At 43.1% G+C, this 17,008-nt stretch overlaps 1 protein-coding gene across 11 annotated transcripts in view; it reads left to right on the top strand.

The window, feature by feature from the left end:
• Positions 1–1,410: 1,410 nt before the first annotated feature.
• Positions 1,411–17,008, top strand: part of LOC128348251 (C-type lectin domain family 2 member D-like) — a 51,668-nt gene continuing 36,070 nt past the window's right edge. For 9 of the 11 annotated variants that reach the window (XR_008318036.1, XR_008318034.1, XM_053304021.1 and 6 more), the window contains exons 1-3: positions 1,411–1,446; positions 9,213–9,389; positions 13,006–13,098. Coding sequence is in view for 9 of the 11 variants with exons in the window: in XM_053304021.1 (XP_053159996.1) it covers positions 9,305–9,389; positions 13,006–13,098 (178 nt within the window). In the remaining 2 variants the exon portion in view is untranslated. Of the gene's footprint in view, positions 1,447–5,385; positions 5,660–7,635; positions 7,894–9,212; positions 9,390–13,005; positions 13,099–17,008 lie in introns of those variants that run through there. The other 2 variants (XM_053304015.1, XM_053304014.1) reach the window with 2 other exon arrangements.

Genomic DNA, 17,008 nt, shown 5'->3' with positions numbered 1-17,008 from the left:
CCCAGAGGCAAGTCACATGACTGATTCCCCCAGCTGCGCACCCGCCCGGGCTTCCTTCAGTTGCATTCATCCTCCAAAATTGATGTAAGTGTTAAGATCTGGAGCTACAAGAACAGCATGTCTTTCTCTAGTACCATTAAATGACTTGCATTGTCCACAATTTACAAAACCTTTTAAAAAATAATTTAGGATGATGTTCTGTGACACATAGGTGTATATATATATTACTATGCTTTTTGTTACCACTATTCAGCCTCACTTACGATTTCTTTACTTCATGAGCTGAGCTTTAGTGAGGGGGGGGGCATTTTAAAATCTTGTCTCTGGGCCCATTTCAACCTTGCTACACCCCTGGCCCAATCTATGTCTGGGGTAAAAAAATCCACTTTTTGTTTTGGTTTTTTTGCTCAAACTCAAACTCACAGTAAAGTCTCACAGTAAAACTGCGGTAAAAGCCCTGTCTAAAAATGTTCCTAGAGGGAGAAGCAGGTCAGTGAAGCTTCCTCCTTTGGCCTGGCAAGAACCAGTATGATAATACAATGAAGCCTAGTTACATGTGTGGTATATCAAATATTTGCATATTTCCCCTGTTTTCTCTGTCTCTCCTTCCTCTGTTATGTTGTCTGTCTTGTTTCTCATTTATTTTAGATTGTGAACTTCTTTGAAACAAAGAACCGTCATTGCTTTTGCCATGTAAACCCCTTTGAAAATTTTTTGTAGAAAAGGAAAGAATAAATATTCTAAATAAATAGAAAGGAGATACAAAAATAAATTATAATCTGTAAATAACTACAGTCAAATATAGTATTTACTATAGCATTATTTTAGTCATATTTCCCTCAGATATGAAATACATCTACTTTGGTTCCTTGTATCTCCCACACTCTTCAACAAGATAAGGTATACCTTAAAAAAAAAGAAAAAGTTAAACCAGACAGATCCGATCCGTAGGCGTTCTTTTGGTGACCTCTCCCCCCCTGTGATTTCGGAAACTTCAGCAGTTCTTTTGTACTATATCCAATTGCCTGCTTACCAGATTTACAATGTCCTGGCAAATGCTCCTACTGTGGAATTTGGGGACATTATTCTCCACCCTGATATCAGCCCTCTGGGGAAGCAGAGGGAGGTTTAATAATTTTCCTCACTTCACAGAGAGTCTGACGGTATCAGAACCTGATTGTTGTTTTTCAGTATCTGCTCTTTTTTTCTGGCGTTGCTAACTGATGTGAGAAAAGCATAGCCGGCTCTCGTACGTTGGGGACGGGCATCATGGCAAAACTAGAGTTCCTTATTTAAAACTGAAAGCATTTACGCAAAAAATAAACGATCCTGATTGGAGGGGGAGGGAAATTGCGGGCTCGTTGAGCAGGGGTTAACAAACGTCGAGCTCTTTTGGCCATAAAAGAACAACGGAGAAAGACTCGTCGTGGCTTTCTACCGCGCCAGGTAATTCTTTCGCTCTCTTTTTCTTGAGTGTGAGAGAGAACATTTTATGATCGAAGGTGAACACATTTACTATGATGAAGCAAATAACCAGGAGCCTGGAATGAAAGGTTGGTTGGGGTGCGCCTTCCATTCGGAGAGGGTTTTCACCGCGATTTCAGTAGGGAGACAGTAAGGTGCCGTTGCAGCCAGTACGGCTGCATTATTCCATTATGCAATTTCTCACCAATTGGTGCTCAACTCCCGAGTTTCTGCATCCGAAGAAAATGCACTTTTTAATACGCTTCTGTGTGGGATACTCTGTCTTTCTCTGTCGTATCTGCGGAGATGTATGGAGAGAGACCCCATGGCGAGTGGTGTGGCGAAACTGGTAGTATGGGGCAGGGCCGAGGCCGACCCCTAAAGCTTTGGGCGCCTTAGGTGAAGTATGGCTTTGGTGCCTCCCCTTCTGAATCTAGAACAGAGAACATAACTTTAACTGAATGTGGTGGAGGGGCGCTATAGACCATACTTGAAGGCCGGGTTGTGGTGGTGGGGCAGTAAGGAAGAGCCCCTAGTAGAGCTATAGAGATCTGTAGCCACGTGCTGCTGCCCAACTCCACGTGGAGTTCCTAGTCCTCCCACTCCCACACCATTCATTCACGTGGCTGCGCCTGCTGCAAAGCGTGAGTGGCAGTCTTACTTTTTCAAATAGTCTCCTTCCTCACCTGCCTCAGCCACCATGCACAGCATTGTGTGCCACTACGAATACAAGAAGACACAGGCAGATGGTTATGGCAGAAAGATAAAGCAGAAAGAAATAATCGAGATTTTACAGTTCTCTCTCTCTCTCTCACGTCACATATTCAAGTGGGTAATCAACCTGGATTACATGTGAAGGAGGATGGGGGGCGGAATACGTGAAGCTGCTGACTGGGAAAACCGTTTTTTGTTTTTGTTTTTAAAAAAGCTCACTCATGTCAACACACTCCCTGCAAATATAAGAGGAGCATATCAAGTAGAAAGGTTTGAGCCTAGCACTCATTCCCTGCATGCTAGTTTTCTACTTGCAGGAGGTCCCTCCCCCACGGATTATTTAACAGAAAAGAATTGTTTGCAGTCTGAATTGTCACTTTCTAACCCCTCAAGACTCATCTGCCTCCTTCCTTCCTACCTACCTAAAGGAGAATGAATCAGTAGCGAGTGATCTTGAAAATGATGTCCAATGATAGAAGCAGGGTGGCCAACTTTTTTAGTTGTTCCGGCATAATTCATCAGCTGGAATTTTTTTTCTGGCAGGGGTGATGCACTATTGGGAGAAGAAACTGCTAAATTCCTGACTGCTTATTAAAAGCACAGAAAATATAAAAGTTGGCAACCCTGATTTTTGTTCTTTCTCCTTAAAAAGAAAATTACTCCCCCCCCCCTTTCCAAGATGAAATTGGGTGAAGGATTTGCCTAACCGTTCACAGCAGAGGAGGATGGTTGCCTAGAGAATGCTGACTGGTGCATAAAGAGTTCCCATGAGCTGCACTGCAAGGGGGCAAGAAGAAGGAACTCCAGCCATCTCCTTCATCATCATCCTTTTGGACAGCCAGTACAACCTTTCCTGATGGAGGTGCCTGGTCCCATATGTATTTGATCTACATTTAGATACAAACACAAGCGACACCTCCACCTATAGCTTCTGCTGTCACCCTTGCACCCCACAGCAAAGATTACTTATAGAGCATGATAGAAGCCTTCCCACCACCAAAATTCCTTCCAGTTCTTTTGGGGAGGAGGGGCTCAGAGAAAGAGATGGAAGGAGGGCTGTTAGCCCTGAAAGTGATGAGAGGGGTGGGAGTGAAACATTTGCAATGGGTGGGGGAAGAGAGATCAGATGCTAAACTCTTTACACAAAGCAGGCCATCTCTTTCTTTCTTTCTTTCTTTCTTTTTTTCTTTCTTTCTTTCTTTCTCTGTGTAAATTGCCCTGAGCCATTTTTAGAAGGGCGGTATACAAATAAAATAAATAATAAATAAATAAATATGAGAATTTTTTTCTTCCAAATTTTATTTAGTTACTTACTTACATTTCTAGCCTGCCCTATACCCAAAGGACTCTGAGTGGGTTACAATAACACCAATATAAAACACAATTAAAATACAACATCATAAAATCACAATTACAGTTAAAAATACTGTGCCTGAGAGGGGAAGAACCACTACATTTCTAGTCAAAGGCCAGGGTAAAGTGGTCATTCTTCACCATTCTCCTGAATGTATACAATGTGGCCAGAAGTACCTGGCACACGTGCGCGCACATGTCACATGCTTGTGCATGTCAGACAGGCTTACGTTTGAGTGCAATGTCCACACCATGCAAGATTTTATAGACCTCTATAATGTCTCCCTGCATTTATTTTATTTTATTTTTTAGCTAAAAAGCCCCAGGTGTTGTAGCCTTGCCTCATAAGAAAGGTGCTTTAGAGATTGTGAACCCAACAGAACTTATTGGACACATATTCAGCTATTGGAGGTTTTGTTATTAATATTGGTAACATTTAGTAATCTGGACATTGTCTGAGAACGTTTCGTGCTGTGCGAACATGGGCAAACTTAATCAGTTGTGCAGCTTTGCTGACTGCATCTGTCAGGTCCCCTTATGAGCAGGTGAGGAGCTTTTGTTGTGTGGGATTGCAGCAGAGGCACTGCTTTTTGCATGCACAGGTCCTGAGTTGCAGTCCTGGACTCCAACCAGGGTGATTTCAAACACCTTACTTTTGAGTGGTTGTGAAGGTTTAGTCCTTTGCTGGCAGTTTGGACCTTATTGTGCATTCAGTCTGCATGTCCTCCACTGGGAAGACTGACAGCAATTAAAGCACTTCTTGTGTAAATCTATTCTGTGTGTAATTCTAACTGAGAATAACCACACCTCTTATAGGTGAACTTGTATCCAAGAAATATAGGAACATAGGAAACTGCCATATACTGAGTCAGACCATTGGTCTATCTAGCTCAGTATTGTCTTCACAGACTGGCAGCAGCTTCTCCAAGGTTGCAGGTAGGAATCTCTCTCAGCCCTATCTTGGAGAAGCTGCCAGGGAGGGAACTTGAAACCTTCTGCTCTTCCCAGAGTGGCTTCATCCCCTGAGGGGAATATCTTGCAGTGCTCACACACCGAGTCTCCCATTCAGATGCAACCAGGGCAGACCCTGCTTAGCTATGGGGACAAGTCATGCTTGCTGCCACAAGACCAGCTCTCCTCTCCAATATGTTGGGGGTAGTGCAATCTGACAGGGAAAACTGACAGCCTTGTGCATCAAAGAACAGCACCCATCAGAAAAGCCAACCCACCTGGCTGATATCTGTGGGGTTGGTGGAGTATGAGAGGGTGCTGAACACTGACAGTCCTTCAGAAAAGAGCACCCATTGGAGTTAAAAAGCGGTGGGTTGGAGTGGGAGCTGCTAGGTCTCAGCCCAGGAGTGGAAGCATGGTCCCTAGAAACTGATTGGAGTCCAGGACTGGAACTCAGGACCTCTGAGTGCAAACAGCATTGCCTCTGCTGCAATCCCACACAATGACAGCTCCTCACCTGCTCATAAGGGGATGTTACAGATGCAGTCAAGCAAAGCTGCACAATTGATTAGGCTTGCCCATTTCCCCAAAGCACCAATTTTTAAAAATGTTTTACAGATAAAGAATGACATTGTTCAGAAAACCATTTAAAACATCTTAAACATAATTTTAACAATGTAATTTTTCATTTAATTACCAAACCTCTAATAGCTGAATCTGTGCCCAAGACAAAACATCTTAAACATAATTTTAACAATGTACATTCCAAAAATCTTAAACATAATTTTTAACAATGTAATTCAAGACGTCTCATGTTGATGCAACTTGTTCCAGGGTAAGAGTTTCTTTCTGACATTACAGGGCAAGAGTCTCTTCAAGGTATGGGCAACTGAGGGGTTACAAACAGGGAGACTGAGCATGAGCAAACTCAGAAGACATGACACGGAAGTTTAATCGGAAAGGAGGAGGAAGTAGTGAAACCTGATGTCGTAGGGGACAATAAGGGGACAAAATAAAGCTAGCGTGTCAAAAAAAACCCTACAGGGAAGGGGTCGTTGAGAAGCAGGAGAAGTCCTCGCTACACTGTGCTGTTAGAGGATTTGCCTGGAAACTTGTTTTCTTTTTATAGTGTGTGCTGGGTCCAGATATCCAAAGAGCCTTTTCTTTGAAACAGTGGGTGAGTCACAGGCAGGTGTCTCCGTCCCTCTGAGCCAGATGGAAGCAGCGGAAACGCCTTCGAGGTGGCTCTCTTTGTGTTGCAAGCTGGCAGTTATTTAGTCTGAATGATAACTGCTTTGGCTTAAGCAATCTTGTGCTCGCTGACTTTTAATGTATCCCATTGAAGTAGGCGGGGCACGAGGTTCTGGGCAGGGTTGGAGTAAGGGAAGCTGCTATTCCTCGAGTGTTAATGCGTTTTTTATGCTTCAGTTTTCCATGCGTTTCCTGTAACTAGCAACTGTGTATTGAAGTCATTACAGCCGTTGTGTGTTGTACTTGGGAATTATTTCATATTGCAAACAAAACGAAGATACTAAATAGTCACTCCCATCTAGCAGTGGTGGTGGTGCACTGCATGATGCTGGAGTATAAAACAGCCCTAATAAAAGAAGGGGAGCCCAGCCTACAACTTGCTGTCAGGGTGGATGGGAGGTGGAGAGTTTGCAGCGCTTTTTTCCTTCTCCGATGTGAACAGAAGTGATCAAATTGATACATTGTCCTTTTGGTAAGGAGGGAGCCCCCCCCCCCCATTGAACGAGTCTCTGCATGCCACGTCTCTCAAACAGGAAGAAGAGACAGCTGCGTTTGAGGGGGCTAGAGGCTGGACAGGAAGCAACTCTGTTGAAAAGTCTCCCAGTTATGGGAGACTGGGTTATCTAATGGATTAATAAATGGCTAAAGAGCAGGAAGCCAAGTGTGATTCAGCAGTTTAGCAACAGAAGTAAATATGCGGTGGTGGCAGTCTCAGTGTTCTGGGGACTATTAGGAACAGTGCTATTTAACTTGCTCATTAAAAAACCCACCCTTATGGGTGAGCAGTAAAGTGGCATGTTTGTAGATGATATCAAATTATTCAGGATGGTGAAAACGGACCCAAAAGGACTTCTTCAGATTATATGAGATCTTATATGATCTCTCATATGAGATCTTGAGGGCTTGTAGATTTTTTAAAAAAGATTGCTGAAAGCAAACATCAGCTCCTTGTGAGGCAGCCATGAATTCCATGCTAGGGATTATTATATTATGATTATGTTTGGAAAGGGATAAAAAAAACACCAGCCATGAATTCCATGCTAGGGATTATTATATTATGATTATGTTTGGAAAGGGATAAAAAAAAACCAGCCATGAATTCCATGCTAGGGATTATTATATTATGATTATGTTTGGAAAGGGATAAAAAAACCAACAGGACATCAAGAATCCAAATACTATGTGCTAATGTTTTAGTAAAACTGTATGGTTAAGAACTATCTGGACTATATTAAATATAATGAATACAAATAAAATATATATCTATGTACTACTATAAAGTTGGTGGGAAATGATCAATAAGATTTCATTAAAATAGTCTCCATGTGTCCAACTGAAAATATTAAATCCAATAATTCATGTCCTTGATGAATGGGAGGAGTGTTGACAAATGTCCCCATGTAGTCTCAATGTCGTTTTTGGATTGTGACAAAGTGTCAGATTAGTTTTGCCACTATCTTGATCAATCTTTTGATTTCCAAACATGTTTTGACTGGACTGCATCTTCATCAATGGCAATCTTAAAAATATATCATTGTAATATAACCATGGAGAGAGATGTAGTATAATATTTAACAAAAGGTCATTATAAAGCTAGACAAATTATACAAAATAGTGTAAGGTCTAGGCTTTATGATAGTAAATGTGAGGGGGCGGGGTGTTGTATGATTTGTGAGAAGGAAGGAAAGGTGTATACAATTGCCTGTCTGGAATTTTACATTGGGAAGACAGAAAGACCCCTGCTGAAAAGGTATAAAGAGCATTTGGCAGACATGCAATATAATAAAAACCAGTTGAAACCCTGGGCAAAGCATATGAAGGAAAAACATGGAGGAGTTGTGCAAACAAAGGTGGTTGGCTATAGAAGGTAATACAGTTAAGCGTAAGATTAAAGAAGCCATGTATATTGAACAGCTGCAGCCAACTATTAATGTTAGGGAAGAAATTAAAGAGGCTTATAAAAGAAATGAAAGAGGCCTATGAAGAGATCTATAAACAGGTTAAAAAATTGTTCTGTAGTGTTATCACCTCCTCCCCCACCCCTTGTTTTTTGTATTGGTTATTTAGTTTCAGTTGCTGTATCTAATCTCAAGAGTTTCCAGCTGTTTGAGATAGAGCATTGAGAATGATTTAACTCTGAAACACGTTTGCTCAAGTTTGGTAAGATCTTTGTTTTTAATTGTTTTATTTACACATTAAAGTTGTCTTAATATCTTGTCTGGTGATGTATATCACCACCACTATATCATCAAAATAGTGTATCTTAATAGAGTCTGGTACCACAAATACAATGTTTATATGCATTTCCATATGAATGCTCTTAACCAAACTTAATTGGATTAACTGAATTAGCTATATACACAAAACAAAACTAACCAAAATATACACAATAATGAACTTTATTAAGGACTAATATTTCACACAATACTAACATTGTCAGAATATAAATTATCCTGAGGATAATCTATAATACTTAGTATCTGAAAGATTCTACTTTTACTGGTAGTCTCAAGCCCCAACATGGAGATTAAATTGGCACTGGTTTCTCCCTTCAGCTTTCTTTACTAACTGAATTCTAATGGCTTAAATAGATTCTGCCTGACCTTTTCCATTAATGAATTGAAAGCATCTGGTAAAGAAAGGAAAGATCGTGCCATTGAACTGGTGTGGACTCCTGGCGACCACAGAGTCATATGGTTTTCTTTGGTAGAATACAGGAGGGGTTTACCACTGCCTCCACCAGCGCAGTAGGAGATCATGCCTTTCAGCACCTTCCAATATCGCTGCTGCTCGATATAGGTGTTTCACAAAGTCTGGGAAACATACCAGTGGGGATTCAAACTAACAACCTCTTGTTCCCTAGGCAAGTCACTAAGTACCTCACTCCTATGAAACAGATCATAATACAAAAGATGTATATATTTGAAATGGAATATAGGTGTTTCATAAAGTCTGAGAAACATACCAGCGGAGATTTGAACTAACAACCTCTTGCTCCCTAGGCAAGTCACTTAAGTACCTCACTCCCATGAAATAGATCATAATACAAAACATGTATATATTTGAAATGGTTAACCTATAAACCAATTAACTTTCTCATTCAGGCCAAATAGGGACCGTGTTCTTTATGTGTGAATCCAGTATAATTATCTTCATGACAACCATGTATGTACAACCTTTCTCCTGTTATGGACCTGTTCTATGCACCAAAACTTCAGGCTCTGTACTGGATATTGAAATTCAATGAAATGTTTAACCAAGGGAGCTTGAATTTTATTATTTCTGATGCAGCTTTTGTGTTCTATTATCCTCACTTTTATTTGCCTTGTGGTCATACCAAAACACAAATAGCCCACAAGGACATTGTATGATGTAAATAACCCCCTTGCTACTACAGTTGAAAACTGTGTAGGTAGTATTATTCAGAATGGGAAAATATCCCTTTCACACACTGTTTTTCCATCTTTTTCTGAAAACAGCTTACGTGTAAATGTTGCAATGTACTTCATGAGAGAGGAGCTGATCCTTCGTGCTTGGGCTTCTGTCTCTGGGCAGCAATGAGAGAGGAGAAATGGAAGCTCGAGATACTGCTGTTGTGGAAACGCTGCAAGAAGAGGAAAAAGGAGAGATAGAGGCTCCTGAGAGAACAGAACGATGTAAGTTGGAAAGTCTATGCGGAGCCGTGGCAACAGGTTGTGGGGCACCTGGCCGCAACATGTATGTATACACACAAAGCCAAATGCCAGTGGTTACTGAATCTTGACACTTTAGCATCCTGTGTTGATTCTCTTGTGCACTGGGTGTTCTTAGGCAGTGTGCTCCTTGTATCCTATAAATAAGATCATACCGTTCTAGTGTGCATTAATTAATTTTGAATATCTAAGGTTCTGTACTCAAAATCACTAATACTTATTCAAATCTTTATTTTCATTTTACACATGAGCAAACATTGAGGGAACTACTGTTGTACTCTCAGTCAGGGTGGTAACTAATCTTGAGTATATGCCCTAAGCAGCTAACTTTGTTTCTCCCACTTAATACAGCAAATCAGAGGATCTTAGCAGAAGGCTTTTTTGGGAGGAGGGGCCTGATTCACACATGCGCACATCTGTGTAGGAGGCCAGTATGAGCTTTGAAAATTGAATCAGGCCTGCCTCTCCAATAATCCTTTTCAAAGAATAAGGGACTGTGTCAGGTATCTTCTTGATCCTCAGTTTCGCTGTGTTTCTAAAGACCATGCACATGGCTGCTTGCATATCTGGATCAAGCCATAGAAGTCTTTCCTGTTTAAAGACTTCTATATGAAAGCATAGCTGCTTCAGGTCCTTTTGGGGAGAAGCAGAATCATAATCTAAAATCAGTTTGCTCTTGCTGGACTTGGCAGGGACTAACAACCAAAATGCCACCTTAGTCTTTGGCCAGAACCCTGTAGACCAGCAAAGCATCACTTTGATATGTAGTATTTCTTACAAAAGCTTTCTGTGACTGGTAAAGACACACATGCACACACACATATGGTCAGGTATATATTGGAGGTATCATCAGTTCCATAATTCTCCATCTTAGCATATTCTTTCACAACTCACATATTTGCATGTTTCCAGGAAGTTATATGAGTACCAGACCACTCTTGTATCTGTAATGAATAACTTTATTTGTTCAGGCAAGCTGTTACTAACCTGATGCTATAATGCCGCAGGAACTCTCTTTGCTGTGTTTGCTACATCAGGCTAACATGGATTCTACTCTGAAATGTATGCTCAGGGATATTTGTTAATTATAAGATAGATCCTGCTGTATTTGGGGAAATATTCAGCTTAAAGCCGCAGTTCTCAGTGTGTTGCAAAAATAAACTTGATAAATCATCTGACAAATGCTCACACTCCTCTTTCTGGTTCAACAGTGGCAGTCAAAGTTGTGCAATATTATTTCTGGAAGACATGTGCAGTCCAATGCTAAGCACAGTTACTTGGAAATCAGTCCCACTGAATGCTCACATCCTAGTAAATGATTTATAAACTTGGGCAAAACTTGAGATGAAAAATGTTTCAGAATTCAGAGAGGATAGCTGGTCTTGTGGTAGCAAGCATGACTTGTCCCCATAGCTAAGCAGGGTCTGCCTTGGTTGCATATGAAAGGGAGACTAGAAGTGTGAGCACTGTAAGATCTTCCCCTTTGGAAATGGAGCCGCTCTGGGAAGAGCAGTAGGGGTGTGCACGGATCAGTTCGGAGGCCATTCTACTGGCCTCCGAACCGGTCTGGAGAAGGGGTGGTTTTGGTTCGGGAGGGTTAGGGTGGGGGGTTCCATTAAGGGCGGGGGGGGGCTTTACTTACCCCTCCCGCCCTTTCCCGCGTTGGCGCCGTAAATATTGTAAGAAATCCGGGCGGCAGGATCCCTCGCCGCCCGCTTCTATTACCAATTATGGCTCTGCTCCTCTGAATTTTAAACATCGGGGGGCGGCAGGGTGCTTCCCTGCCGCCCCCTCGAAGCCCCCTGCTGCCGCTGAAGCCCCTTTAAATCTCGCCCGGACCGGAGATTCCAGTGGAGAAACTGCGCTCGGGCGGGCGGCAGCGAGACGTCCGCCCGCCCGCCCGCTCCCTCTTGCCGAGTGCAAAGTGCAGGGAGCCTTCTGCGCACGCGTGAAGAAGGAACTAGGAAGCCTTCTTCGCGCGTGCGCAGAAGGCTCCCTGCACTTTGCACTCGGCAAGGCAGGGAGCGGGCGGGCGGGCGGACGTCTCGCTGCCGCCCGCCCGAGCGCAGTTTCTCCACCGAAATCTCCGGTCCGGGCGAGATTTAAAGGGGCTTCAGCGGCAGCAGGGGGCTTCGAGGGGGCGGCAGGGAAGCACCCTGCCGCCCCCCGATGTTTAAAATTCAGAGGAGCAGAGCCATAATTGGTAATAGAAGCGGGCGGCGAGGGATCCTGCCGCCCGGATTTCTTACAATATTTACGGCACCAACGCGGGAAAGGGCGGGAGGGGTAAGTAAAGCCCCCCCCCGCCCTTAATGGAACCCCCCACCCCAGCACCGAACCGCAGCTCCGCGGTCCGGTGCACATGACTAAAGAGCAGAAGGTTTCGAGTGCTCTCCATGGCTTCTCCAAGATAGGGCTGAGAGAGATTCTTGCCTGAAATCTTGGAGAAGTTGCTGCCAGTCTGTGAAGACAATATTGAGCTAGATAGATCAATGGTCTGACTCAGTATATGGCAGCTTCCTATGTTCCTATTATGACGCATCTACCAATGACATTTCTGTTAATGCAGTTAGTGTACTAACTTGGGACAAAGATGATAAACATTAAGTTGCTCTCAGGAATCATGACAGAGCACAGAAGAGGTAATGTCTTGGGTATTTTGGACCCTAGATATTGAGATATTATATGTGCCCAGAAAACTTTAGTCTAACAGTGCAGATGCTGGAAAACTGATTATGCAACCATAGAAACGGCTCTATAGTTGAGACAGGTGGGATCTTCAGCATTCTTTCACTTTTTAAGTCTGAAAATTTTATCTGTAATAAAATCAAGACAGATTTTTCTCAGTATGAAATTTGGTGTGGGGAGTTTATCTGCTGTAAGGTGTAATCCTGCTGAATTTCAGAAAAATCCCATGAAGAATGGCTAAGTTATAATAGTTTAATGCAGAGGCGTAGCCACTATTGGGCAACTGGGTTCAAAGAACCTGGGACGCCCCGCCCCAGGGACCATGCCTTGTGGCCCTGACACCCCCTGCATCTGACATTGGATGGGGGGGGCTGGTTTAGCCTCCGAGTGGGGCCATGCGGCCATGCACATTATTAATAATAATAATAAATGGCCATCCCTGTGTTCCCTTAAAGGCAGGGAAGAGCCGCTCCTGGCTGCGCTGCAAATGCAATGCTGGCCTGAATCTAACTCCCGAACAGGGCCGCGCTGCCCCATTCAGGAGCCAGACCACGCCCCCCCCCCGCATCCGATGTCAGATGAGGGGGCATGGCTAACCCCCACATCTGACGTCAGACATGGCAGCTGGACACGAGCCACCTCTGGTCTGTCCCTGCTACTGGTTTAATGATATTTTTAAAAAGTTTGTAGAGGTCCCCTGCTTGTGGGCATATTTTTGCCTACCCGAAACAGTCTTAAATTTCTCATTTGATCAGTTTGGATTATGTCAAAATTTCAGATACTGCAGGGAACTCCCTTTAATTGGTTAGGTGAAAATCCATTGTTTTATTTTTATACTTTTGAAGTTTCAAAGTGCCCATCACATTTCTGATCTGCATGTTTAATTTTCCAGGGTGGTGCCTGCTGCCCAGAAGAAAACATTCTGACCCTGGACCACACGGTCTTCCAGCAGCAAGAGCCAGTAGGAGGAAGGGAGCAATGCCATGTATGTGAGAGAGGGAGAGGGAGGATGGGAGTAGAGAGAGTTTGGAGAGTCTGGGAAGGGATGGTGTGTGTGTGTGTGTGTGTGTGTGTGTGTGTGTGTGTGTGTGTGAGAGAGAGAGAGAGAGAGAGAGACGTGCTGTTGCTATGTGTATGTGTTGGTGAGAGAGGGGACATAGTGCTGCCGCTGTGCGTGTGGGGGATAATTCATGTTAATTTATCTCTGTCTCTATTCCCTATCTATAAATAGCAGAAGTGTGTTTTACATGCCTAATTCTTGGATTATATAATTCATATTGTGACTTCCATTGCCACCACCGGTTTAGCTGACTTCCTTGATTGAACACCTCTCATCAGTTTTGAGTTCTCCCACCATGTTCACTGGATTTCCATTCTGTGATGACAGTGGCTCACACTTCAGGGTTGCCTTAAGCCCTATTCAACATTATGTTGTACATACATACAGGTGACTGTACATATGTACATGACTATGCATTTTAAAAGTGAACCTGGGTACAGACACTTCAAATGCAGGGCACATATAGAAAGTGTACTGCAATATGTGCATTGAACATAATGAATCAGTAATTGTATGTACTGATTGTACTCACATACAGTTTATAGATCTGTATGTGCATACAGTAAACCCTGATTGTACATGAGTTGAACATAATCTGTGAACAGGGCTTTAGTTTTAGCATCTTTTCCCCCCACCCACCACCTTGGGGGAAATATGGAGATAACAATAGATCATACTGTATGCCTTGTACACTTCTTGAACCATTGGACAAAGTGTATAACTCAGGAGCTGTTTGAATGATAGAGGCCCAGCACATGTGATTATGCAAGGTGTATGCCAAGACCGTGCCTGTTGCAATGTCTGTGCAGGATGCCTTGGCCACCTCCAAGTGCCCCCTCCCATTTATCATGTGGGAAGGCTATTCGTTCGAGTGACTCCTATACATGGGAGGGGTTTGGGATGTCCTCCATGAATATCACAGTAGAAGCTCTCTGTGTGCACCACCTGCATAATCACATGTACTGGGGCCATTATATCTGAACTGGCCCAGTGGAATATTAAAATGGGCTACTTTAGAAGTTTGATGTAAATATTGCTAACCCTGTATGAAATACTTCCAACATCTGAAAGTGTAGGAGAAATGCTATCTACTTTATAGTAGTGATATGCACGAATCTGTTCAGAGGTCCTTTTACGGGTCAACAAACAGGTTTGAATGCATGCTGGTTCGAAGGCTTGGTAGCGGCGGGGTGTATGTCTGCCTTTAAGGGCAGGGAGGGTTGCTCCCCCCTCTGGCACTTGGTTTCCTCAAAGTCTGTTGGGGCGGCAGCGTACCTCCCTGCCACCCCATTGCCCCTTTACTGGAAGTACTCGACACGTCTGTTCTTATAAGAACATAACAGCCCTGCTAGATCAGGCACATCTAGTCCAGCATCCTGTTTCACACAGTGGCCCACCAGATGCCTCTGGGGAGCCCACAGGCAAGAGGTATGTGCATGCCCTCTCACTTACTGTTGCTTCCCTGCAACTGGTATTGAGAAGCATCATGCCTGTGAGGCTGGAGGTGGCCCATGGCCACCAGACTAGTAGCCATTGATAGACCTGTCCACCATGAATCTGTCTAAGCCCCTTTTAAAAGCCATCTAAGCTGGTGGCCATCACCACATCCCATGGCAAAGAATTCTATAGATTAATTATGTGCTTTGTGAAAACGTATTTCCTCTTATCAGTCCTAAATTTCCCAATCTTCAGTTTCATGGGATGACCCCAGTTCTAGTGTTCTGAGAGAGGTAGAAAATTTTCTCTCTATCCACCCTCTCCACTCCATGCATAATTTTATACACTTCGATCATATTAGACCCTTAGTCACCTCTTTTCCAAGGTAAAAAGCCCCAGATGCTGTTGCCTTGCTTCATAAGGAAGGTGCTCCAGGCCCCTGATCTCTCTTCTGCACCTTTTCCAGTTCTACAATATCCTTCTTAAGATACGGTGACCAAAACTGTATACAGTACTCCAGATGTTGCCGCACCATAGATTTGTAGAACGGCATTATAATATTAGCAGTTTTATTTTCAATCCCCTTCCTAATGATTCCTAGCATGGAATTAGCTTTTTTCACGGCTGCCGCACACTGAGACAACACTTTCAATGAGCTGTCCACCACGATCCCAAAATCTCTCTCCTGGTCAGTCACCGACAGCTCAGATCCCATCAGCGTATATGTGAAGTTGGTGTTTTTGGCCCCCATGTGCATCACTTTACACTTGTTTACACAGAATCATATTTGCCATTTTGTTGTCCACTGCCCTGGTTTGGAGAGATCTTTTTGGAACTCCTCACAATCTGTTGTGGATTTCACTACCCTAAATAGTTTAGTGTCATCTGCAGATTTGGCCACTTCACTGGTCACCCCAACTTCTGGATCATTTATGAACAAGTTAAACAGCACTGGTCCCAGTACCAATCCCTGGGAGACTCCCTACCTACCTCCATTGTTAAACTGTCGATTTATTCTTAGCCTCTGTTTCCTGTCCTTCAACCAGTTACTGATCCACACATGAACCTGTCCCCTTATTCCATGACTGCTAAGTTTACTCAAGAGCCTTTGGTGAGGAACTTTGTCAAAAGCTTTTTGGAAGCCCAAGTATATCCTGTAGTTAGTCCCCTGCTAACTTGGCAAAGAGGCACCTTTTAACATGGTGATTCTCTTTATTTAGCAGGGAGAGAGTAACTGGCCCTATCCAGCTCCAGCACAGTACATCCAGTGACTGTTGCTGGTGTCTGTCTGATGATTCTTTTAGATTGTGAACCCTTTGGGGACAGGGATCCATCCTATTTATTTATTATTTCTCTGTGTAAACTGCCCTGAGCCATCTTGGGAAGGGCGGTATAGAAATCGAATGTATGAATAAATAATATACTATATCAACCAACTCCCATTTATCCACATGCTTGTTGACATTCAGACAGGTTAATTAGTCAAGACTTACCCTTGCAGAAGCCATGCTGGTTCTCCTTCAACAAGGCCATTTCTTCTATATGTTTAACAATTTTGTCGTTAAGTATGCTTTCCATCAATTTACCCAGCACTGAAGTTAAGCTGACCAGCCTGTAATTTCCTGGATTTTCCCTGGATCCCTTTTTAAAAATTGGAGTCACACTAGCTACTTTCTAGTCCTCTGGTACAGAGCCTGATTGTAGGGACAAGTTATATATTTTTGCTAGGAGATTGTCAATTCCACATTTGAGTTCCTTCAGAACTATTGGGTAGATGCCATCTGGCCCTGGTGATTTATTAATTTTTAATTTTTGAAGACAGTTTACTACATCTTCCCTTGCCACTTCAAATTGGCCCAGTTAAATTCAGCCGCTAAACCTGAAAAGCTCAATTCTGGAGAGGGTAAATTATCAGTATCCTCCACCTTAAAGACAGATGAAAAGAACTCATTCAGCTTCTTTGCGATCTCCTTAATAATTCCTTGCATGACCTCATCATCTAAGGGTCTAACGGCCTCCCTGGCAGGTTTTCTACTTTTGATATATTTAAAGAAGGTTTTGTTATTTCCCTTGACACTTCTAACATGGGTGTAGCAAGGTTGGAGTGGGCCCAGAGACAAGATTTTAAAATGCCCCCCCCCCACTGAAGCTCAGCTCATGAAGTAAAGAAATCTTAAATGAGGCTGAATAGTGGTAACAAAAAGCAGAGCAATATGCCACAATAGAACATCATCCTAAATTATTTTGTAAATTGTGGATGATGCAAGTCATTAAATGGTACTAGAGAAAGACATGCTGTTCTGGTAGCTCCAGGTCAACACTCACATCAGTTTCGGAGGATGAATACAACCAAAGGAAGCCCGGGCAGGTGTGCGGCTGGGGGAGTCAGTCATGTGAC

This window comes from Hemicordylus capensis, chromosome 2 (genome assembly GCF_027244095.1).
Source record: "Hemicordylus capensis ecotype Gifberg chromosome 2, rHemCap1.1.pri, whole genome shotgun sequence".
Lineage (NCBI taxonomy): Eukaryota > Metazoa > Chordata > Lepidosauria > Squamata > Cordylidae > Hemicordylus > Hemicordylus capensis.
The sequence above is the reverse complement of the archived record's forward strand: the minus strand, read 5'-3'. Positions and strand labels throughout refer to the sequence as shown.